Source organism: Lupinus angustifolius, chromosome LG05 (assembly GCF_001865875.1).
Source record: "Lupinus angustifolius cultivar Tanjil chromosome LG05, LupAngTanjil_v1.0, whole genome shotgun sequence".
In the NCBI taxonomy this organism is placed as follows: domain Eukaryota; kingdom Viridiplantae; phylum Streptophyta; class Magnoliopsida; order Fabales; family Fabaceae; genus Lupinus; species Lupinus angustifolius.
The window spans coordinates 9398206-9418277 of NC_032013.1; the positions used below are offsets into that span (position 1 = coordinate 9398206).

Below are 20072 nucleotides of genomic sequence, written 5' to 3' on the forward strand. Positions count from 1 at the left end.
CCATTCTGTTTTACTCCTATTATTATAAGAGACAACAGATAAAAGAATATCACCGTCAGAATTGGCTTCAATATTAGCAGCTTCAGAGGATTGTTGAAATTTTCCCTTATCTTGTTTTTCTTGTTTTTTCTTTAAGATAAAACAATCAGGAATGTCATGCCCCGGTTTCTTGCAATAGCGACAAGTTTTGTTGGATTTGCGACCTCTGGATTTGGATCTGAACTTTTTATAATTGGTACTCCCTTTCTCTTGAGTTCTACCTCGAACACTTAAGCCCTCACCCTTGTCCACAGAATTAACTTCAAGATCAAATTTTTCTTTGGACAATAAATTAGATTTAACATCTTCAAAGGATAAGGTATCATTGTTTCCATACAACATAATTTCTTTGAAGTGTTTATAGGTAGAAGGTAAAGAAACAACCAACAAAATAACTTTGTATTCATCTTCGATATTAATATCAATATTTTGCAGATCCATAATAATAGAATTAAACTCATCAAGATGAGTTTGAATCGAAGTACCTTCAACCATACGAATGATATATAATCGTTCTTTGAGACGAAGCTTGTTTGCGAGGCTCTTGGTCATATGTAAACTTTCTAACTTTAGCCACAAAGCCGCGACAATTTCTTCATTTTCAACTTTAGAAGAACCTCCTTCGACAAAGAAAGTTGGATTGTTGAAAGCGCCTTTTCATCCAACTCGTCCCATTGATCATTGGTCATGGAAGTTGATTTCTTTGACTTCCCATCTAAAGCTTTCTTTAATCCGCTCTGGATAAGAAGGATCCTCATTTGGACTCGCCAAATAGAAAAACTAATCATGCAATCAAACTTCTCAATGTCAAATTTTGTAGACATTTTGAAATTCTTAATTATGTAATAGCACTGATGCCACTTGTTAGGGATAGAGTGTTAAGCGGAAGCACAAGATCGGATCAATTTGGAACAAATGAGAAGCAAATAAAGGAGCAAGAAAATAACACACAAGATTTAACATGGAAAACCCCCCTCAATGTGAGAGATAAAAAACCATGGGCGCTCACGAGCAAAGTTTCACTACGTAAAAAGGAGAGTAAAACAAATCCAATTATAGTAATGAGGACAGAGAACAATATTCACTCACAAATACTCTCTCAAATGGAACAAGAATTCTCACCAAAATACACTTGAACAAGGGGGCTCACTATTTTGGAGAAGAGACCACTCTTTGTATGTAAGTATTGGTGTTGAATTTGTGATGCTTGTGTTATCCAATGTACTTCATGGTGCTGCCTTTTATAGGCAGTGAAGTGTTTAATCTTAGCAACTAAGATTGAAAGGATTTCTTAGCAAGTAAGTTTGACAAAGCTCGCAAAGGAAGTCTTGTAAAACAAGTCTTCAAATAACTTATGAAGTAAGAGAGCCACGCATCTAACAGAGTACATAAAAATAAAAAAAAATACATAATTAACAAAGATAACAGGATTAGGGACTTGCTTTTCCTTGAGTCTTTCATTATATCTAAGGCTAATTATGAATGAAATATATACATCCTTGTTAATAACAAATTCTCTATCATAGCAATTATCAATTCCTTGACTAATCACTCTTTTTAAGTGTAACAGATAAACATGAACGAAGTTGTGAAAATTAAGTCAACGGAACCCTCTCATAAGAAAGGTTCTTGAAGTTGAGTATCATAAGCAACCATTGAAGCTAACACATCTAACCACATTAAAGTTAATGAAAAACATCAAAGGCACTTGATATAGGGACAAAGATTATATGTCTTCCATGATGTCTCATTCTTTGTCTCATACTAATCATATGTTGCCACATAAATAAATAAATAAAATTAATAATAAAAAATAATATTCTAATTGGCTTGTGATATAGAATGATGCATAATTTAAGATAGATAATCTATGTCCATGCATAGACAATTTTAAAATCAATTATGGAGTAACCTTGTTTGAGAGCCACTGAACAAATAATTGAGTCGGAGTCATAGACCACTTTGAGAAAGACAAGAAGCAAATGGGAGGTAAAGTAACAAGAGTGTAAAGTTAGAGTTAGATCTTGCCCATCTCAAATATTAATTAGTTAGTGCTATTGTGATGGGGGAGCACATTTATGTCCCACGTTTTGTATCATTATATGTATCATTAATTTTGATTTATTGAAAAAATTATTTTAAGTTAAATTATAATTATTAAATATTTTTCTGGTCAATCATATATCCTGATATATAGAGTGATATAAACTAGTGGAACAACAGATATAGTTCCTGTGATGTGTGGACCGGATGATTTATAAAAAAATATAGTTAGTTTGTGTATGCTTAAAAAAATGATGACCTAAATCTTCTTTTTGACAAAATTGTTTACTTAGAAGCCGAACATGTACCTTTCCTTGTTAGTTAGTTATATTGTAGTTTTTTCTCAAACAAAAACCTTTGCTAATAAATCCAACCCAAAATGAAATGGATGTTTGAGATGGTTGACTTTATAAAGAAATACATTTCTTATATACTCTTTATCTCAAAATAAATTCAGAATTTTTTAATAGTCTTCTCTATATTTTGATATTATCTTTTTTGGGATGAATATAATAAAACAATGTCAAAATATTTGTTGTCCTACTCTGTATCACTTGTACACTATTTAGTGTGCCACTCTTTTTTATTGATAAAAACTTATTAATTTACAACATATTTAGGCATTATTCAGTAATATGGACTTTTTAGTTTTTGAAGTAGTTTGTCATTCATTAGACAAAAATTGAAAGAAGCTCATATTTTAAAAAAAAAATGTAATTTATAACATTTGAAAGCTAACTTTTAGAAATCATCTTTACGTAGCTTTCCAAAAACTATAAAAACTATGGTTAATATATCCTTTTAAAATTTACCCAATTACATTAATTACACCACACAAATATAACTACTACTAATTAAACAAATAAATAATTATACATTAATAATTATTGGAAATGCATACTAATAATTTTATCAAATTACATAGATAATTGAATAAATAAATAATTATAAAATTACTCATATTAATTATTTAATTATATATGTATTTAAATAAATATATATTAATTAATTAATAAATATTTTAAGTCATTTATAGTCTTTTAACAAATTCTATTGTTCCACAACTAGTATATCAAACAATTCTAGTTGTCAGGTCATAGTTATACACTATAAAAAAGTTATTAATAAATGTTTGATAAGTGAATTTATTTTAATAAATACTAGCTTATATAATAAAATACTTGAATAACTAGTTATCTTATCAACTAATTTTACCAAGCCTTTCTAATTCATCATTATCTTATACAATCTTTTTTTTCCTTTGTTATGAAATTTCACTTTACACCTAACTCATTAACCAATGAAGCCACCCAATGATCAAATAAGTGCCTAAAAAACTAGATATATACTCTCTTATCCTAATAAAGTAAGGAAGACACACTAGTGGCATAAACCTTGTGACACATGTCCCACACTCTCCACATAAATCATTTATTGATTTATTGAGACCAAATTGCATCATTCTCTTCCTCTCTTCTTCCTATTAACAATGCTTTCTTTGGGTAGAGGAGTTTTTGGTTTATCAAACTCCTTTCATTACTACAATCACCACCATCATCATTATTACACAAACAATAACAACAATAACAGATTCTTGCATCTACATAATCACACGGTCACTCGTAGATCATGGCGCGTCATCCCACTCGCTTCTGACTCTGAGGCTGCTGATAAAAACGCTGCCGCTGGGTTTTCTTTCTTCCATTTTCTCTCACTTTTTGTTAAATGTTTTATTTTACGAATAGAATAAGGAATAAAAGATATCTGATATTCAATTTTTGAATAGTTTTCTTTTTATTTATATTTGTTTCATCAATTTGATGAGTTTGTTAAGATAAGTGTTACATCGGAATATGGCTGAGTCATTGCTTATAAGGATTAGACAATTCTATCCTCCGAGCTAGCTTTTGTGGTTGAGTTAGGTCTTGTCGCGATCAATTGTTTATAAGGTTTAGCCAACCCTCGCCCTTTGAGCTAGCTTTGGGGTTTAGTTAAGTTTTGTTATTATAATAGAGTTCAATTTTAAGCTTAATGAACTAAGCTCGCCGAACTAATTAAATAATCACGTTTTGAACTAATATTGAGTTGGTTTAGTTCATTTCCTGTCCTAGATTTATGTTGATAGTAACATGACTTGTGCCATTGTGGCTAGTGTTTTAAATTGCAGTTATGGTTCGGTTATTGTGATTATGGTCATTGTGGTCATTGCGATAGTTATTATTACGACCATTGCAGTATGAATATTTTTGTGATTAAAAAAATGTTTTTGGATTTGATGTAATGCAACGTGGTTGTGTTGCGGCTCGATATGGCGATATCATTGTGATTTGGTGTCAAATGAAATTGTGGAAATCATTTGCAGCTGCAATATTGCGGTCATGTCCCGAGTGGTCCGCAATTTACAACAATGATTGTGGTTATTGAAAATTTGTGTCTTATTGTTGAAGTGCTCTTATTCTTCCAACTGTAGATTCTGCATCATAGAAGGGCCAGAAACAGTGCAAGATTTTGACAAAATGGAGCTGCAGGAAATTCAGGATAATGTTCGAAGTAGGAGGAACAAAATTTTTCTGCATATGGAAGAGGTGTGGATTGGTAGATGCACTACATTTCTTTGCTATAGTAAATTTTCTTGTGTGAGCCTAATTTATGCATAGGAACAGGGAGACACAAAAGTTATAGGCGAAATTATTAAGAAATATTTAGAGATTAATGATTTATTAAATATGATTTATGATAGAGCATTATAACGTCGTTCAATACGTGTAGTCAATCCTACATAGTTGGATTAAAATTTGATTGTTGTACAGAATGGAGAGCCAAAGCAATAACAAGCTATTTCAATTTTTATTGTGAGAGCCACACTCATAAGATGTTTGGAATGAAAATGACTACAATGATTAAGGAGTTTTAAAATACCCTCTTCAAATACAAAAGTCACAATTACTTTTGTTAAATCTTTATGGGCTTCTGAAATTCCACTTCATATTGCAGTATTAGATTAAGAGTTCCGTTGCGCCAAGCTATAAAGCACGGATACTGATACGTGTGTTAGATACAATACGTATCTGATACGTCGACACGCATTTTTTCTAAAATACAGGATACGATACGTTTAGGGATACGCATATAAAATAATAAAAACACATAAAATATGATAAAATTATAAGTGTAAATCAAAATATCCAAAGTAAAAAATATAATGGAAATTTAAAATCATTCCCCTCCATAACAAATCTATCTTATCCTATTTTAATGAACACGAATCTATCTTAAAATCATTGTCCTCCATAACAAATCTATCTTATCTTATTTTAATGAAAACGAATCTATGTTATCCTATTTTATTGAAAATGAATCTATATATCTTATACTTTACTGAAAACGAATCCATATATCCTATATTTTATTGAAAACAAATCGGATACTTGTCTTAATATTTATTTATTTTTTTAATTTTTGGATATTCTATCGCTACGTATTCTTCGCGAATCCGAGCGTATCCGTATCGGATACATGTCAGACACCGACACGTGAAGGTGTTTGACGAATACGTGTTTCAGAGGTGCCAAGACTCACCATTGATAGATTATCAGACTGCTAAAAAATATTTAAGACGGGAAAGAGGGAATGTTATATAGATTAGTTACTGCTGCAGTTAGTTACTAATGTCAATATTCATACATTCTCATATTCATGATACTGTAAGAACCACTCATCTTATTTTTTTCTGGAACCGACCATATAGAATCTCCATCTGTTGATCCCAGAACTGGAGCAATGTTTCATCTGTCTATTGTTTTTATACCTATTTGGCCATGGATGCTAATTGCATTTCAATTACATCAGAAAAGACATAATTAAATAATTTGCTTGATAACATTCCTTCACTCCAGTAAGTTAATTTATAGGGTTACTTTGAAAACATTCTGGTGAAACATCTTCACAATAACTATGAAAAGATTAATAGTATTCAAATTGCGCTCTAAAGTAAGATTGTAGGAGCCTTTCATGTTCCTTTTAATTCTATAACCGTTGTAGACTTGTAGTTATTGCTTTACCATCGATCTGCACAGTTCTCATGTGTATAGCCTCTCTTCTCTCTATCTCCATGAACACGCAGTGTCTTTTTTCTGATTTTTTTCTCTCGCATCTTGGCAACCAAGATGGATCTATGGTTTTCTGGAAATATGTAATATGCAGGAATAAGATGATTTTCCATTAATCTTATATAGTAGTTATGTCATCTTAATATAGTATATTTGGTGGCCCGAAGATTCTAGTGGAATGGATGTTGTTATATATCAAAATGCTTTTTGGAGGAGGCTTCTGTTCCATAATGTATGTTTCACACTAACAATCTGGGGGAAAGGGCTCTATGTAGATTCCTTTTTTTTTGTAACAAACTTTTCTAAATGTCAAAAAAAGAATCTGTTAAAAAATTCCAGTTGCCCTTTATGCATTATTATATTTCATGAGACTTTTTCTCTCCTTATAGACAATATCCTCATATTTTTGTAGGTTCGCAGGCTTAGGATACAACAGAGGATTAAAAGTACTGAACTTGGAATTTTTAAAGATGAGCAGGATAGTGATCTTCCTAACTTTCCATCGTTCATTCCGTTCTTGCCTCCTTTGGTAAGCTCCTTGAAGTGTGTTATAGGCTATCTGAATAATGAGTTTAGTAACAGATCAACCAAGATTTTGTTAAGTATGATTGTGTTATTTTCTTTGCAAAATTTTGGCCAATGATACAATTTTTTTTGCAGACTTCATCAAACCTCAAGCAATATTATGCGACTTGTTATTCTCTTATTGCTGGGATAATTCTCTTTGGTGGTCTTCTTGCTCCCGCAGTATGCTGTGTGCTCGCTTACAATTTTCTTTCAATCAAATTACATGGATGAACTTGACCATGCTTACTTTTTTTCTGAAACATTTTCCTTAATCTTAATCTGACCTTCTGCATTGGTGCAAGAAATGTGTTATTTCATGTCATATTCCGTTATTTCTTCACAATGATGAAAAAATGGATGTCAGTGATTGTTGAAAAATATGAAGATATTGTTTATAGGGTAAGAGAATAGTTCAGTACTAACTAAAAATAGTCCAACACCTAACTGACCACAAAGCTCTTTTATAATAATGTCGCAATTGCACAATGGCTCTTGCACCCTTCATGTAGGGTGCACTGTGACTAACTGATTACTTAATCCCAAAGCAAATTCCTATTACCCATACTATATATTCTTAACAATGCTAATATTTATACTGATCGTGCAATAAAAAACATACAACTCGGCAGATATTTCACTTTTTACTTTATTTTATATTTTCATTGTAGTGATACACTGTTTGAGAATAGTTACTGTGTGCATAGTATACAGATAAAAGCCTTGCTTTTTATTAAAAGAGTGGAGATTTGTCATCTTACTGTGTATCTCCTGTTTCTGTTCTCCTGTACATTTAGTTAACATGAATTCCAATTGTTTTCCAACTCATCTTCATTTCATTTCTCAGTTGGAGCTTAGACTGGGGATTGGGGGCACATCTTATGCAGATTTTATTCGAAACATGCATCTGCCTATGCAGTTGAGGTACTCTGCACATTTCCTGGTTCATTTTCGCCTATTTACACATTTCTAAGCAAAGGGAGCAATGCCAGACGATAGCTGTTATGATTGAGAATTTGTAATGCACAAAACCTGATAAAATTGATCTTTTATGAACAGAAGCTTACGTTTTTTTTTCCATTATAAGGATCTTTGATTATTGTCTGCCCTTTACTGCTAAAATGAGTCAGTCAATTCTATTACTATTTCCTATATGTTACCTGGATTCGGTTTGAATTTGTAGTCAGGTTGATCCCATTGTAGCATCATTTTCTGGAGGAGCCGTTGGAGTGATCTCAGCACTAATGGTTGTTGAGATAAACAATGTGAAACAACAAGAGCAAAAAAGATGCAAATACTGTCTCGGTGCTGGTATGACCTCAAATTCTCTCTTGTTATCTGGATTTTGGGATTTTAACTTTCAAAACATTGAATTAAAAGGCTTTTATGGTTCTTTCTATGTTCTCCTTTCTCTTAATGTACTAAATTCTACTTGCTATAAGATGATGAAGCAAAACCTTTTTTGTCCATTGCATTAGAAAGGGAAAGTAAAAATCACAGAACCAAATGAAGCTTGATGGCTTCTCATATCATTCTGAGTCATACTCACTATAGTCCTTGTTTGATAGGAATATTGAATATTGGATAATAACACTCTTGATCATACTCCATGAATATGATTGATTATTCCCTATGTCAGCATCAAAATGGGACACATACCCTCTCTGGTAGTTAAGGCAGAGGGTTGTTCCATGCAATGCTCAGACGATGTTTTTGTTAGACATCACATAACACTGAGAAATAATCTTTTTTATTGGTTACTACTTGCCTTTGTGGTTTGGCCTATCATGTGTTCAACCAATTGCAGATATTAGTGTTGAGTGCCTTGAGTCTTAACATACCTCCGCTTTTTGTCAGGATATCTTGCGTGTGCTCGCTGTTCAAGCACCGGTGCAATTGTTCTGATTGAACCAGTATCCACTCTCAGCGGTGGAAATCAACCTGTATCACTACCAAAAACTGAGAGATGTTCAAATTGTTCTGGATCCGGCAAGGTTCGCCATTAGAAATCTTCACTCCATTCTTTGTTATCAGTGCATTAGTTAAAATGATTTGAGTATTGCCATAATCTGCATAAATAATGGTTGGTGTGGTCTGTTTTTAGTAACAGTAAAAATCTTCATGGTGATTAGACCTAGGAATGCTTATTTACCTGCTAGATCCACAACAATATTATAGTGGTTCAGTTATTTAGTAACTCATGCTCAATTATGATTGCAGGTTATGTGTCCAACATGTCTATGCACTGGAATGGCCATGGCAAGTGAACACGATCCTCGAATTGATCCATTTGACTAAACTTTTACTGCAATTAGGTATCTCAAATGGGCAAAGTGTATTGAGTCATGTTTTCATGATGGAATAGTGAAATTTCTGTATACATGTATACATATATATATTTCCAACATAGATAGAAGATCATACATAAAAGAGGGCATATAATATAGTCTTCCAAGTAAAGTTTTAAAGGAGAAAATGTGTGGTTTGAGAATAAGTTTTTTACTGACAGGGGAAATTATGCAATTGTCCTGGTTTCAGCTCAGGTGTTTATACTTGATGTCTCACAACTCTACCAACTAAATTGACCCTTAAGAACGCCATGGAAACAATAGTATTCCTCTTGTTAGGTAACTTAAGTTTTAAAAATATTATGGAAAGAATAACTCCATTTGGCATGTTACTTCACAATTAATCATAATTGCAAACTGTTTCATTACCATGGTTGCAAAGGATGTTGATAAATACCAATAAAATGTTGGTCTAGTGGTATAAGGTCTCACTATATCTTCAGGATAACCAAAGGTCAAAGATTCGATTTCTGGGAGTGATACTTATTGGAAGTAACAATTACGTACCCTAAAGTAGATTAGTTCTTTACCTAAAAAGGGTGAGTGGATTTCTTTAGTAGTATCAAAAAAAAGGAGGTTGATAAGGCAACTCTCCTTTGCACATAAACATGGTTAGCTAGGCCATGGTGGAGCTCTGCAGAGAAAGTATTTCTGCTTTATTATAGATTTATGTTTTAGTTATGTTGGGATCACTGTTTACGTTTACTACAATTGTTGAAATTGTGGGAAAATATGGTAGATATTGTTGTAATTATAGTAGCAATGTCGTTATGAAAACTCTAAATTATAATAATGAGAACGTAATTATGATAAACACAATTTAAAATAATGAATTATCTCACAGCTCTGAATATGATCTGTTAATGAATAAAGGTCTTTATTATGTTTTGCTTAACATATATTATTGCATTGTCCTCCAATGAATGATATTTATCAATGGTAATATTTATTTTAGATATGTTTTTAATTAGGGAAATTATGATTATATCATGGTGTATGGGATCCCATCTCCAAACGTATTATTTATTGATCTTTTTCCTATTAATTCTGTTAAAGATTCATTCAGTAAGCTCACAGCTTTTTTTATTGTTTCTATTTGAGTTTTGAAAGAGAGAAAGAAAGAAAAGACTTCAAAATCATTATAAGTATATTTCATGACTCTTAAGTCTTCTATTTATTACATAAAATTAGTTGTTGGATGGTAAGGGAGAAAAGAGAAAAAAATTCAAAGTTAAGAAATATACTTATTAGATGACTCACAAGTTTTCTTTTTTCTTTCATCTTACTCTAAAAAATAATTAGCAAACATATCCTATCCATACAACTTTGTTAAGAAAACTCCTTCATATCTTCATGGTTATCACTATTTTTCCACCATCCTTTTTTCACTATGAACTTTAGTCCTATAAAGAATGCTTCCGCAGATGCTAATTGACAGTCATTATTTTTCAAAAATAAATGCTTTTTTAGTATATATGTTACATATGTGGAAAATCTATTCCATGGATCAGATTGTGATTAGCCAACAGGATAACATTTACCATAATCATATATAACTTATTGTTTCATGAAATTTGATGTATGAGATTTATAGAATGTGAACTTTCGATCTAACACTTGGTTTGATTAAATTTGTATTGTATAAAAAATTATTAGTGTTGTCATAATTGAATAATTTAACTGAGTGTAAATGAATCTTTTCATATACATATATACTATTTATATATGAATTGAATGAGCTGGTATAATTATAAAATTAGACACTTTCAAATTTTGATACCTAGTTTTAAAAGAGGGAATTAGTGGGAATTGTTCTTTCATACCATTATAATGTTTATGTAGTTGACTAACATTCAAAAAAGTTAATTATTTGAAGATCAAAATCTAGGATGACATATAGAGAAAAAAAGAAAATGAGTTTGATTTTCTCATTGAAAGAGATAAAAGAGTGTATAGAGAAAGAGAGTTTAGACAGTGAGTCACATGTGTTTAATAAAACAGATAAATCAGAAGATCATACATGTGAATGTATTGATTGATGATCAAAATAAACATGACATGCAGATAAAATGAAAAATGATGGGCTAGTATAATTACAAAATTATACACTTTCAAAATTTGACACATAGATCTGAAAGTGGATAATTTTGTCAAAAAGTCAATTCTCATCTTCTTTTCAAAAGTCACTTTCTAAAATCTCTTCCTCAAACTCATTTCCTTTCTCTCTAAAAATTCAGTTCTAGATTCTCTTTCTCTCTCAAACTCATTTTCCATTTTCTCTTCATGTCATCTTCTTTGATCATTTTTTTCATTCTAGGACAATTAAGTCACTTTATAAACTCTCTTTTTTATACATTCTTCAAATTTTCGTTTTCTCTACATCACATCCTTGTTTTGATCATCAATCAATACCTTCGTAGGTATGATCTTCTGATTTATATGTTCTATTAAGCACATGTGAGCCACTTTCTGAACTCTCTTTCTCTATACACATTCTTCATTCTTTCATTGAGAAAATCAAACTCATTTTATTTTTTATCTGCATGTCATCCTAGATTTTGATCATCAATCAATTAACTTTTTTGAATGTTAGTCAACTACAGAAATGTTACAATGGCATCAAGGAGCAATTCCTACTAATTACAATGTGTGCACTATATTATAATGTGTATGAAAGAGCAATCCACACGAGTATGAAGAACAAATCCTCATTCATGATATTATTCCTAAAATTACTTAATAGAGCTAAATACAATAATATTTATTTTTTATTTTTATTATTGCAACTATGTATAGAAAGATATATTTTCTGAAACCAACCCCTACAAATTTGAATCACAAAAAAAGAGAGGAGGAATTTGTTTGAAGGAGTAACATCTTTATTTTTATTTAATTGTGATAAAGGAGTAACAATTGTATGAAGGAATAAAAATAGTAGTTGTAGTTAGCACCGTACATAATGTAATTAGTAGGAATTGCTCTTTCATGTAATTATAATGTTTCTGTAGTTGACTAACATTCAAAAAAGTTAATTTGATTAATGTTAAAACTCTAGGATGACATGTGGAAAAAAATAAAATGAGTTTGATTTTCTCGTTCAAAGAGTGAAGAGATTGTATAAAGAAAGAAAGTTTAGAAAGTGAGTCACATGTGCTTAATATAACGCATAAATCAGAAGACTATAGTGTGGAGGTATTGATTAATCTACTATCTATCTATGAATTGGATGGGTTGTTATAATTATAAAATTAGTCACTTACAAATTTGACACCTAGATTTGGAAGAGGATATTTTTGTCAAAAATCAATTCTCATATTCTTTTCAAAAGTCACTTTCTAAACTCTCTTCCTCAAACTCATTTTCTTTGTCTTTAAAAAGAAAATTCTAAATTCTCTTTCTCTCTCTCAAACTCATTTTCCATTTTCTCTGCATGTCATCTTCTTTTGATTATTTTTTCGTTCTAGAATAGGTAAGACATTTTATAAACTCTCTTTTTCTATGACATGCAGAGACAATAAAAAATGAAGAGTGTATTGAAAAAGAGAGTTTATAAAATGTCTTACCTATTCTAGAACGAAAAAATGATCAAAAGAATATGACATGCAGAGAAAATGGAAAATGAGTTTGAGAGCGAGAATGAGAATTTAAAATTTTCTTTTTAAAGAGAAAGAAAATGAGTTTGAGGAAGAGAGTTTAGAAAGTGACTTTGAAAAGAATATGAGAATTGATTTTTGACAAAAATATCCTCTTCCAAATCTAGGTTTCAAAATTTGTAAGTGGCTAATTTTATAATTATAACAACCCATCCAATTCATAGATAGATAGTAGATTGTAATAAAGGAATAAAAGTTGTGTGAAGGAATAAAATTAGCATTATTAAACCCTAAACCCATCCTTGCTAATGTTATTTTTATTTTGCAATTATATTATTCTTCTAGGCTTAAGAAAAAACAATATCTTGAATTTGATTGTGATAATGAATTGGTTTAATTTGATTTATATTTTGTTTGAATTATTTATGATTCATTAATTATAGACAATGCTCATTATGGATATATATTTGGTCCGTATTAAAAAACAAACAAAGGGCAAGAATGGCATAGAAAATATGTGCAATAGTTGGCAAGCAATTTGTAGGATTATAATTCATATACAATGGACAAATCATAATTATATCATTGACCCTATATGACAATAATGGCAGAAAATTTTAAGTCAATATTTTTTACGAAAGAAAATATTTCTATCATTCGATGTGATACAACAATTTGAAATTGTGTTAAAAAACATATTATTTTTTATTTATTAAATTAATATGGAAATTTAAAATATTTTATTGAGGAGATTGAATTTAGAGGGAAGTTAGAGGAATTTGAATTTTTTTCCTTCTAAAAGTAGCAAGTGTAACTACAAATGTGTACGAATCAGGCTATTTTTTTGGTGCAAATATATTGTTTTCCATATAGAATGTAATAAATCTAGATCAAACATACAAATGACTTTAAGAGAGCTAAATTTTGCGAAGTGTATACAATTTTCCATATAGAATGTAATAAATCTAACTATTGCAACAAGATAACATTAAAAAATTGCAAAGGGATAAGGATAGTTATTTAAAAAATATAAGGGATATGCTTACCTATGCTATGCATAAAATATAACTCATAGTATTGGCTAAAGAAGACATAATATAACCATAGAACACATAACATAAGGCATAGTATGATTGATTGTATCCCTTATATCCCTAAAAATTATTGTAACATTGTAAAGTAAACCCTTTAATGCAAAATAAGACACAATATAATGCATAGTGTGACAGATAGCATATATTAACTACACTTTTATAATATAATGCATAATATGTATTGGTACATAGCATATATTGATTGAACTTTAATGTTATAATATAACGTATAGTATATATTGACTGAACTTTAATATTATAATATAACATATAATATTATAATATAACATATAATATTATAATATAACATATAGTATGTATTGTTGTTTCTTTTATCTCAAAAAATAGAGTTTTATTAATAATAAGGGTACCATGGTACATCACTATTACAATAGTCTAAAGTAGTAGTATTGAAACTTTTAAAACCACAATAAGAATTTTTTTAAGTAACTATGTAAAATATGTATTATGCTCAATATATCACGGATGTTGTGGAATCCATGCGTTATAATTGTAGTTGTGATGAAGTGCAACGTAATATAATTGTAGCCATGATTTAAAATCCTAGTTATGTATATTATTTAAGGGATTCAAATTTACAACATTCATATTCCGGCAAAACATTAAGGTCAAATGGTATTTTCTATTTTTGCTACAGTTATTTATTTCTATCTAAAATTCAAAATTTCAGATTTATTATATTTTATATGGAAAATTGTATATACTTGCAAAAATTATCTCCCTTAAAGTCATTTGTATGCTTAATCTAGATTTATTACATTCTATATGGAAAATTGTATATTTTCAACAAAAAAAAGTAGCCCACTTTATACATATTTGTAGTTATACTTGCTACTTTCAGAAGAAGACATAATTCAAATTTCTCTAACTCCCTCTAAATTCAATCTTCTTAATAAAATATTTCAAATTGTCATCTTATTTTAATAAAAAAAAGGTTATTTTAACATAATTTCAAATTGTTTTGTAACATCTAATGACAAAAATATCCCATTTCATAAAAAATATTGACTATGAAAAAACAAATTCATACTTTTCTATCATTGTTGTCCTATAAGGGTTAATGACATTGTGATTTGTCCATTGTATATGAATCATAATTTTATAGATTGTACATATTTTCTATGTGATTCTTGTTGTTTGTTTGTCTTCGAATGCATGTCAAGTTTATATCTATAATAAGCATTGCCTAAAATTAAAGAATTCGAAATAATTCAAACAAAATATAAATCAAATATAAATCTAATCAAATCAATTCATAAGAACTACAATCTCTAACTTTATTAGAGATTGGAAAGTTACTTCAAGCCAATTGAAAAAGTTTAAAAGACTGTCCATCAATACCATATCAAATGGATATATAACAAGTCATTAGAAAACAGACTAATATATGAAGAACTTGACTATGACAGTGGATTTAAAGCATAACTTCAATCTTCTTTTCAATTCCCTTACAAGGACCACAACTTCCTCACATGTCTATGTATGAACAATTAAATTTTTGCAAGCTTAAAAAATAAAATAATATATAATTCTAAATTTTTATATAAACTAATATAGATGAGCAAAAAAATATCTTTAACACAATTATGGAAGCAGTTAACTACCATAAAGGATGCATGCTCTTCTTATATGCTTAAGGGGGAATTGGAAAGGCTCATATATGGCAAAATTTTACATATACATTGAGGTCTCAGAAGCATATAGTATTTAATTATAGCTTCTAGTGGTATAGCTTCTTTGTTGTTAACAATAGTAGGATTGAAAATGAGCCGAACCTAGTTGAACTAGAGTTCAACTTGGTTCAGCTCGATAAAGATTGGTTCAACTTGAAACTCGACTCGAGTTCGATACGATTTATTTTTTTAGCCCGAGTTCGACTCGGTTATAGTTTGTGAACTTTTCAGTTCAGTTCGAATGGTTCATTTGAACAACTCAAATAATTAATTAAATTTTAAAAATACTACAAAGGTTTTGTATATATATATATAAAATCTTGTTTATAATAAAAAATAATAAACATAAAATTTAGTTTATATATATATATATATATATATATGAAGTTAGCTCGTGAACCTAACGATCGAACTATATCCAACTCAAGTTTGACTCATTTATTAAACGAACTCAATTTTCAGTTCAAGTTCAACTCATTTAGTTTATGAACCAAGTTTATCGAGCTAAATAACGAATCGAGTTTTGAATGAATACCGAGTTGGTTCAAGAGGTAGAACAACACACTCTAAATTTAAGATATTTGTACCAACTCTTGACAACTTTGTTTGTAACATTCACCAGAGGTCTGAACTTGCTGAACTATGGAAACAAACAAAGTTAGTTATATGGGATAAAGCTTGATGACACATAAGTATTGCTTTGAGACACTTGATAAGAGTCTTGAATATATAATGAGTATTACAGAGAATGATTCAATTGTTTTGGAGGTAAGGTTGTAGTTTTTCGAGGGGATTGACAAATATTGCCAATGATTCTAAGAGGATGTTGTTCAGACATTATACATGTAACAATCAATGCGTTATATCTTCGGCACCATTGTACAATATTAAATCTCACAAAAACATGTGTTTAAAAAATAATTCAAATGCAATGGAATCACAGAATTCTCATATTGTATATTAACAGTGGGGGATGAGAAAATATATGAGCTTAATGATGGTTTTTTTGAAATAGATATTCCAAAAGAAACTTTGATTCTAAATTTTGATAACCCAATTGATTTTATAGTTCAAAACGCTTATCCAAATCTACAAGATCACTACAAGAGTATGGAGCTTTTGCAATCAAAGGCATAATTTGTATCAACTATTAAAATTGTTGATCAAATCAATGAATTTATTCTAAGCCTTATTCGAGATACAAAAATATAATTATATTCAATCACTTATTATGTGTATGCAAGTATCTTTGAAATTTATACTAATATATGTCTTTATATAAAATTATATGTGATGAAAAGGAATACCTCATCTCATATTCTATTGACATGTCAGATACTAATGAGTCTGAAGCATTCAACATATTAACTCTTGGATTTCTAAATTTGCTTACAACTTCTGGTCTTCCAAATCATAAAGTTAAATTAAAAGTTGGCACTCCAATAATGTTGCTAATAAATATAGACCAATACTAAGGATTATGTAATGATACAAGATTGATTATTACAAAAATGGAAAATCATGTACTTGATGCAAATATTATGTCTAGGAAGAACATTAGAAATGTCAAGTATATTCCTCAAATGTCAATGTCTCCATCACAATGTCCATGGTCTTTTAAGCTGGTGAGGACAATTTCCTATAATTGTTTCATATGTCATGACAGTTAACAAATCTCAAGGTTAATCATTAGAAAATGTTAAATTATACTAGCCTAGACCAGTCTTTAATCATAGTCAATTATATGTACCAATTTCAAGAGTACAGAGCAAGAAATAATTAAAGATATTAATACATAATAAGGATGATCAAACCCCAATGACAATAACAAATGTTGCTTATAAGGAAGTTTTCTAAAACCTGTTATGTGTATTTACTTCTTATTTGAGATTCATTTATGAGTAAAATGCATATTACATTAATATCTTTTACACACTCTAATATAACATGTATTTCAACTTTATGAGGTTAAAAACAACTTGACAACATTTCTACCAAAAAACTAAATTTCAAGAACATCATCATCTAAGGTTACCCTTCACCACATTTATCATAAACAATGTTACTTATTTATACAAATTTACAACTATACAAATTTTTTTGTTTCTTTTGCTATACAACTTTGTAATATGTTTCTTTTAAAATCTGATCACTAGTAAATCACAGTGACCCGTGTAATTACACAAGTATCCTACTAATTTATATATATATTATTAATTTATATATATATATATATATATATAAATATAAAGTGACTCAAATGAGAATAGTTCTCATATAAAATTTGTGAGAATAATATATCTAGACCTTACAACCATACATATGAATGGTTATGATTAAAGTTAGTTATGGGTCACATGGTCACTTAAAAAAGTCATATGTACATTCATCTTATAATCCTTGATCTTTTAAATAAGATCCAATGATCCATATTAATTGCTCTCATTTCTTACAATAACAATTGTTCTCACTTAAGTCATTTATATGTATATATGTACATATATGTGTGATTATTAAATTATGGACTTAAATCAAAATGTTTTACAAGTTTGTGATACTCGATGACAAAATTGATTTAATTCCTTCAGATAAGCTCATGAGTTAAAATATACTTTTTTTGGTACTTTGGAAGCGCTAAAAACAGAAACTAATTCCTTCCGATGATCACGAACTACACAACCTCCTCTACTATTATTGGATCCCACGTTGTAACTTCCATCAAATTTGAATTTTATTTGCAATACCTCCAATCGACACCATTGAAAACCAAAAAAATCATCTTCAGACGATCCAAAAATGCTCTATGATATGCTAGTCTCTATAGTAAGAGTCAAAATATGCGTTGATATAATCTATAAACTCTCAAACTTAATAGATAAACTATGAGCCAATGCTTCTACATTAACTAGGCTCAATATGAAACTTTTTGGGTTCCATATTGTTAGGACCTATGTGTATGTGATACAATGTATATTGAATTCACAATGTTAATTCTACAAATTGTTCACATATATTTTTTTTTTCATTTTACTAATCTATAAAATAAGTTAGTGTTCAACTAAAATTCACATTATAGTTAGGTCAAATATTGAGTTGCATTTATCTTTGTAAAACGAATTTAGAATTTTGAGTATTATTTTTAGATATATTTATGTACTTAAATACGCTTTTAAATAGCATATATTTTTACATGTTGCCTGTTTAAAAGTCAATACGATTCGTGTACATTTTCTTGTTATGAAGTTTGAGTTTAGTTGCACGATTAAAGTTTTGGTGATTGTCCATCCTTATTCCTCTGTAAAGCTATAATGGGTTTGGCAATGAAGAAATGATTAGTATTTTAAATTACGCCCACAGCAACCGGGTTTGGCCTATTAACAAGGTGTTGCAGCATGTTTGGCTTGCCTCCAGAGAGTTCTTCTCCTTAAATTCAAATCATCAGGAAAGGGTCAAAGACCAGTAGTGTTTGATTTTTATAATTGCAAATGATAGTTATTGAGAGCTTAGTCGGGCTTTTTTTTGGTCATGGTGTTATCTTGCATGCAGAATTAGTTGCTATGAGATCAGGGTTGTGGATGTCTTCAGACCTTGGGTTTAGAAAATTATTTTCCAGTCTGACTCAATGGAAGCAATGCACCTAGCCACTCTTGCTTCAGTGCCTTTCCTAATTGGAAGAGAAGTTCTTTATGGTTGAAAAGGTTACTCTCCAAATATTGTACTGCATGAAGGAGGAACTTTGAAATGTGGGTCCGCTAGGGCAAGGTGGTGGTATTGGTCAGGGTGGTTCTACTAAAACAGTGCAAGTTGGGACGAGGGTGGAGATAGCATTGAGAATGGTATCTAAGAAATGAGATTGAAATTTAAAAAATAAATACACCAATTGGTGCAATATAGTGATTTTCTATTAAAATTTAGACAAACATTTAGACCTGTCAAAAAAGCCTACCAGGAAAATTATAGGTCCTGGGTAGTAAATACAAATTTGTACAGCCCTCATACCAACTTCCTTCTCTATCAGTATAATAAGCAAAAAGAAAAAATAAATCAAAGCTCAAATTTCTTCAGGCAAAAAATATTTAAAAAATCAGATGTTTTGTTGCATGTTGCTAATTTAGTCCTAAATTCTAAAACTCCTGTAAGTAAATCCCAGATATCTCTTTATATAAAGAGAAAATATAGAGGTGGATGGGGGATCAAGTTACTGCAAGTTTAAAAGATCAAAGTATCAAACTCCAAATCTCCACCCCATTGGTTATATTGTAATCTAAAGGCATTTAAAGAAGTTGATCCTAACCTTTCAATTCCAATAAATTGAAGGGTGGGGATTTGGATCAATTGTTCTAAACTTACTCTTCAAGTTAAATGGATCCTAACCAATGTTTCTCATATATAAAGCATTTTCACAAAATCTATAAGAGAAAAAAATGTATTTCAATGTATGAGTTTTATACACTGTTATTGCATCATCCACCATTCATGTTTAATCATCATTGACTCTTCAAAAAAGTAATATAAATGAATGGTGGATGACGTATTGAGTATGTATAAACCTTTACATTGACAATGTGTAGATATTACACTCAATCTA

At 29.9% G+C, this 20072-nt stretch overlaps 1 protein-coding gene across 2 annotated transcripts; it reads left to right on the forward strand.

Moving 5' to 3' along the window:
• LOC109347674 (protein ORANGE, chloroplastic-like) lies at positions 3486–9171 on the forward strand. 2 transcript variants are annotated; one of them, XM_019587660.1, is made up of 8 exons: positions 3486–3771; positions 4553–4667; positions 6604–6720; positions 6852–6938; positions 7603–7679; positions 7939–8066; positions 8613–8749; positions 8976–9171. In XM_019587660.1, exons 1-8 carry the CDS (start codon positions 3572–3574, stop codon positions 9051–9053), a joined length of 939 nt encoding a protein of 312 aa, XP_019443205.1. In that variant the 5' UTR covers positions 3486–3571; the 3' UTR covers positions 9054–9171. The 2 variants fall into 2 exon arrangements, with proteins under 2 accessions (XP_019443205.1, XP_019443206.1); XM_019587661.1 differs by having other exon boundaries at positions 3486–3761; positions 4552–4667.

What these genes read in the sequence shown, in the direction of transcription:
- LOC109347674 (XM_019587660.1), top strand. Translation starts at nt 3,572, where the DNA reads ATGCTTTCTTTGGGTAGAGGAGTTTTTGGTTTATCAAACTCCTTTCAT. An exon ending in GATAAAAACGCTGCCGCTGG is followed by an intron (nt 3,772 to 4,552) that starts GTTTTCTTTCTT and finishes TTCCAACTGTAG; the next exon opens with ATTCTGCATCATAGAAGGGC. An exon ending in ATTGTTCTGGATCCGGCAAG is followed by an intron (nt 8,750 to 8,975) that starts GTTCGCCATTAG and finishes TTATGATTGCAG; the next exon opens with GTTATGTGTCCAACATGTCT.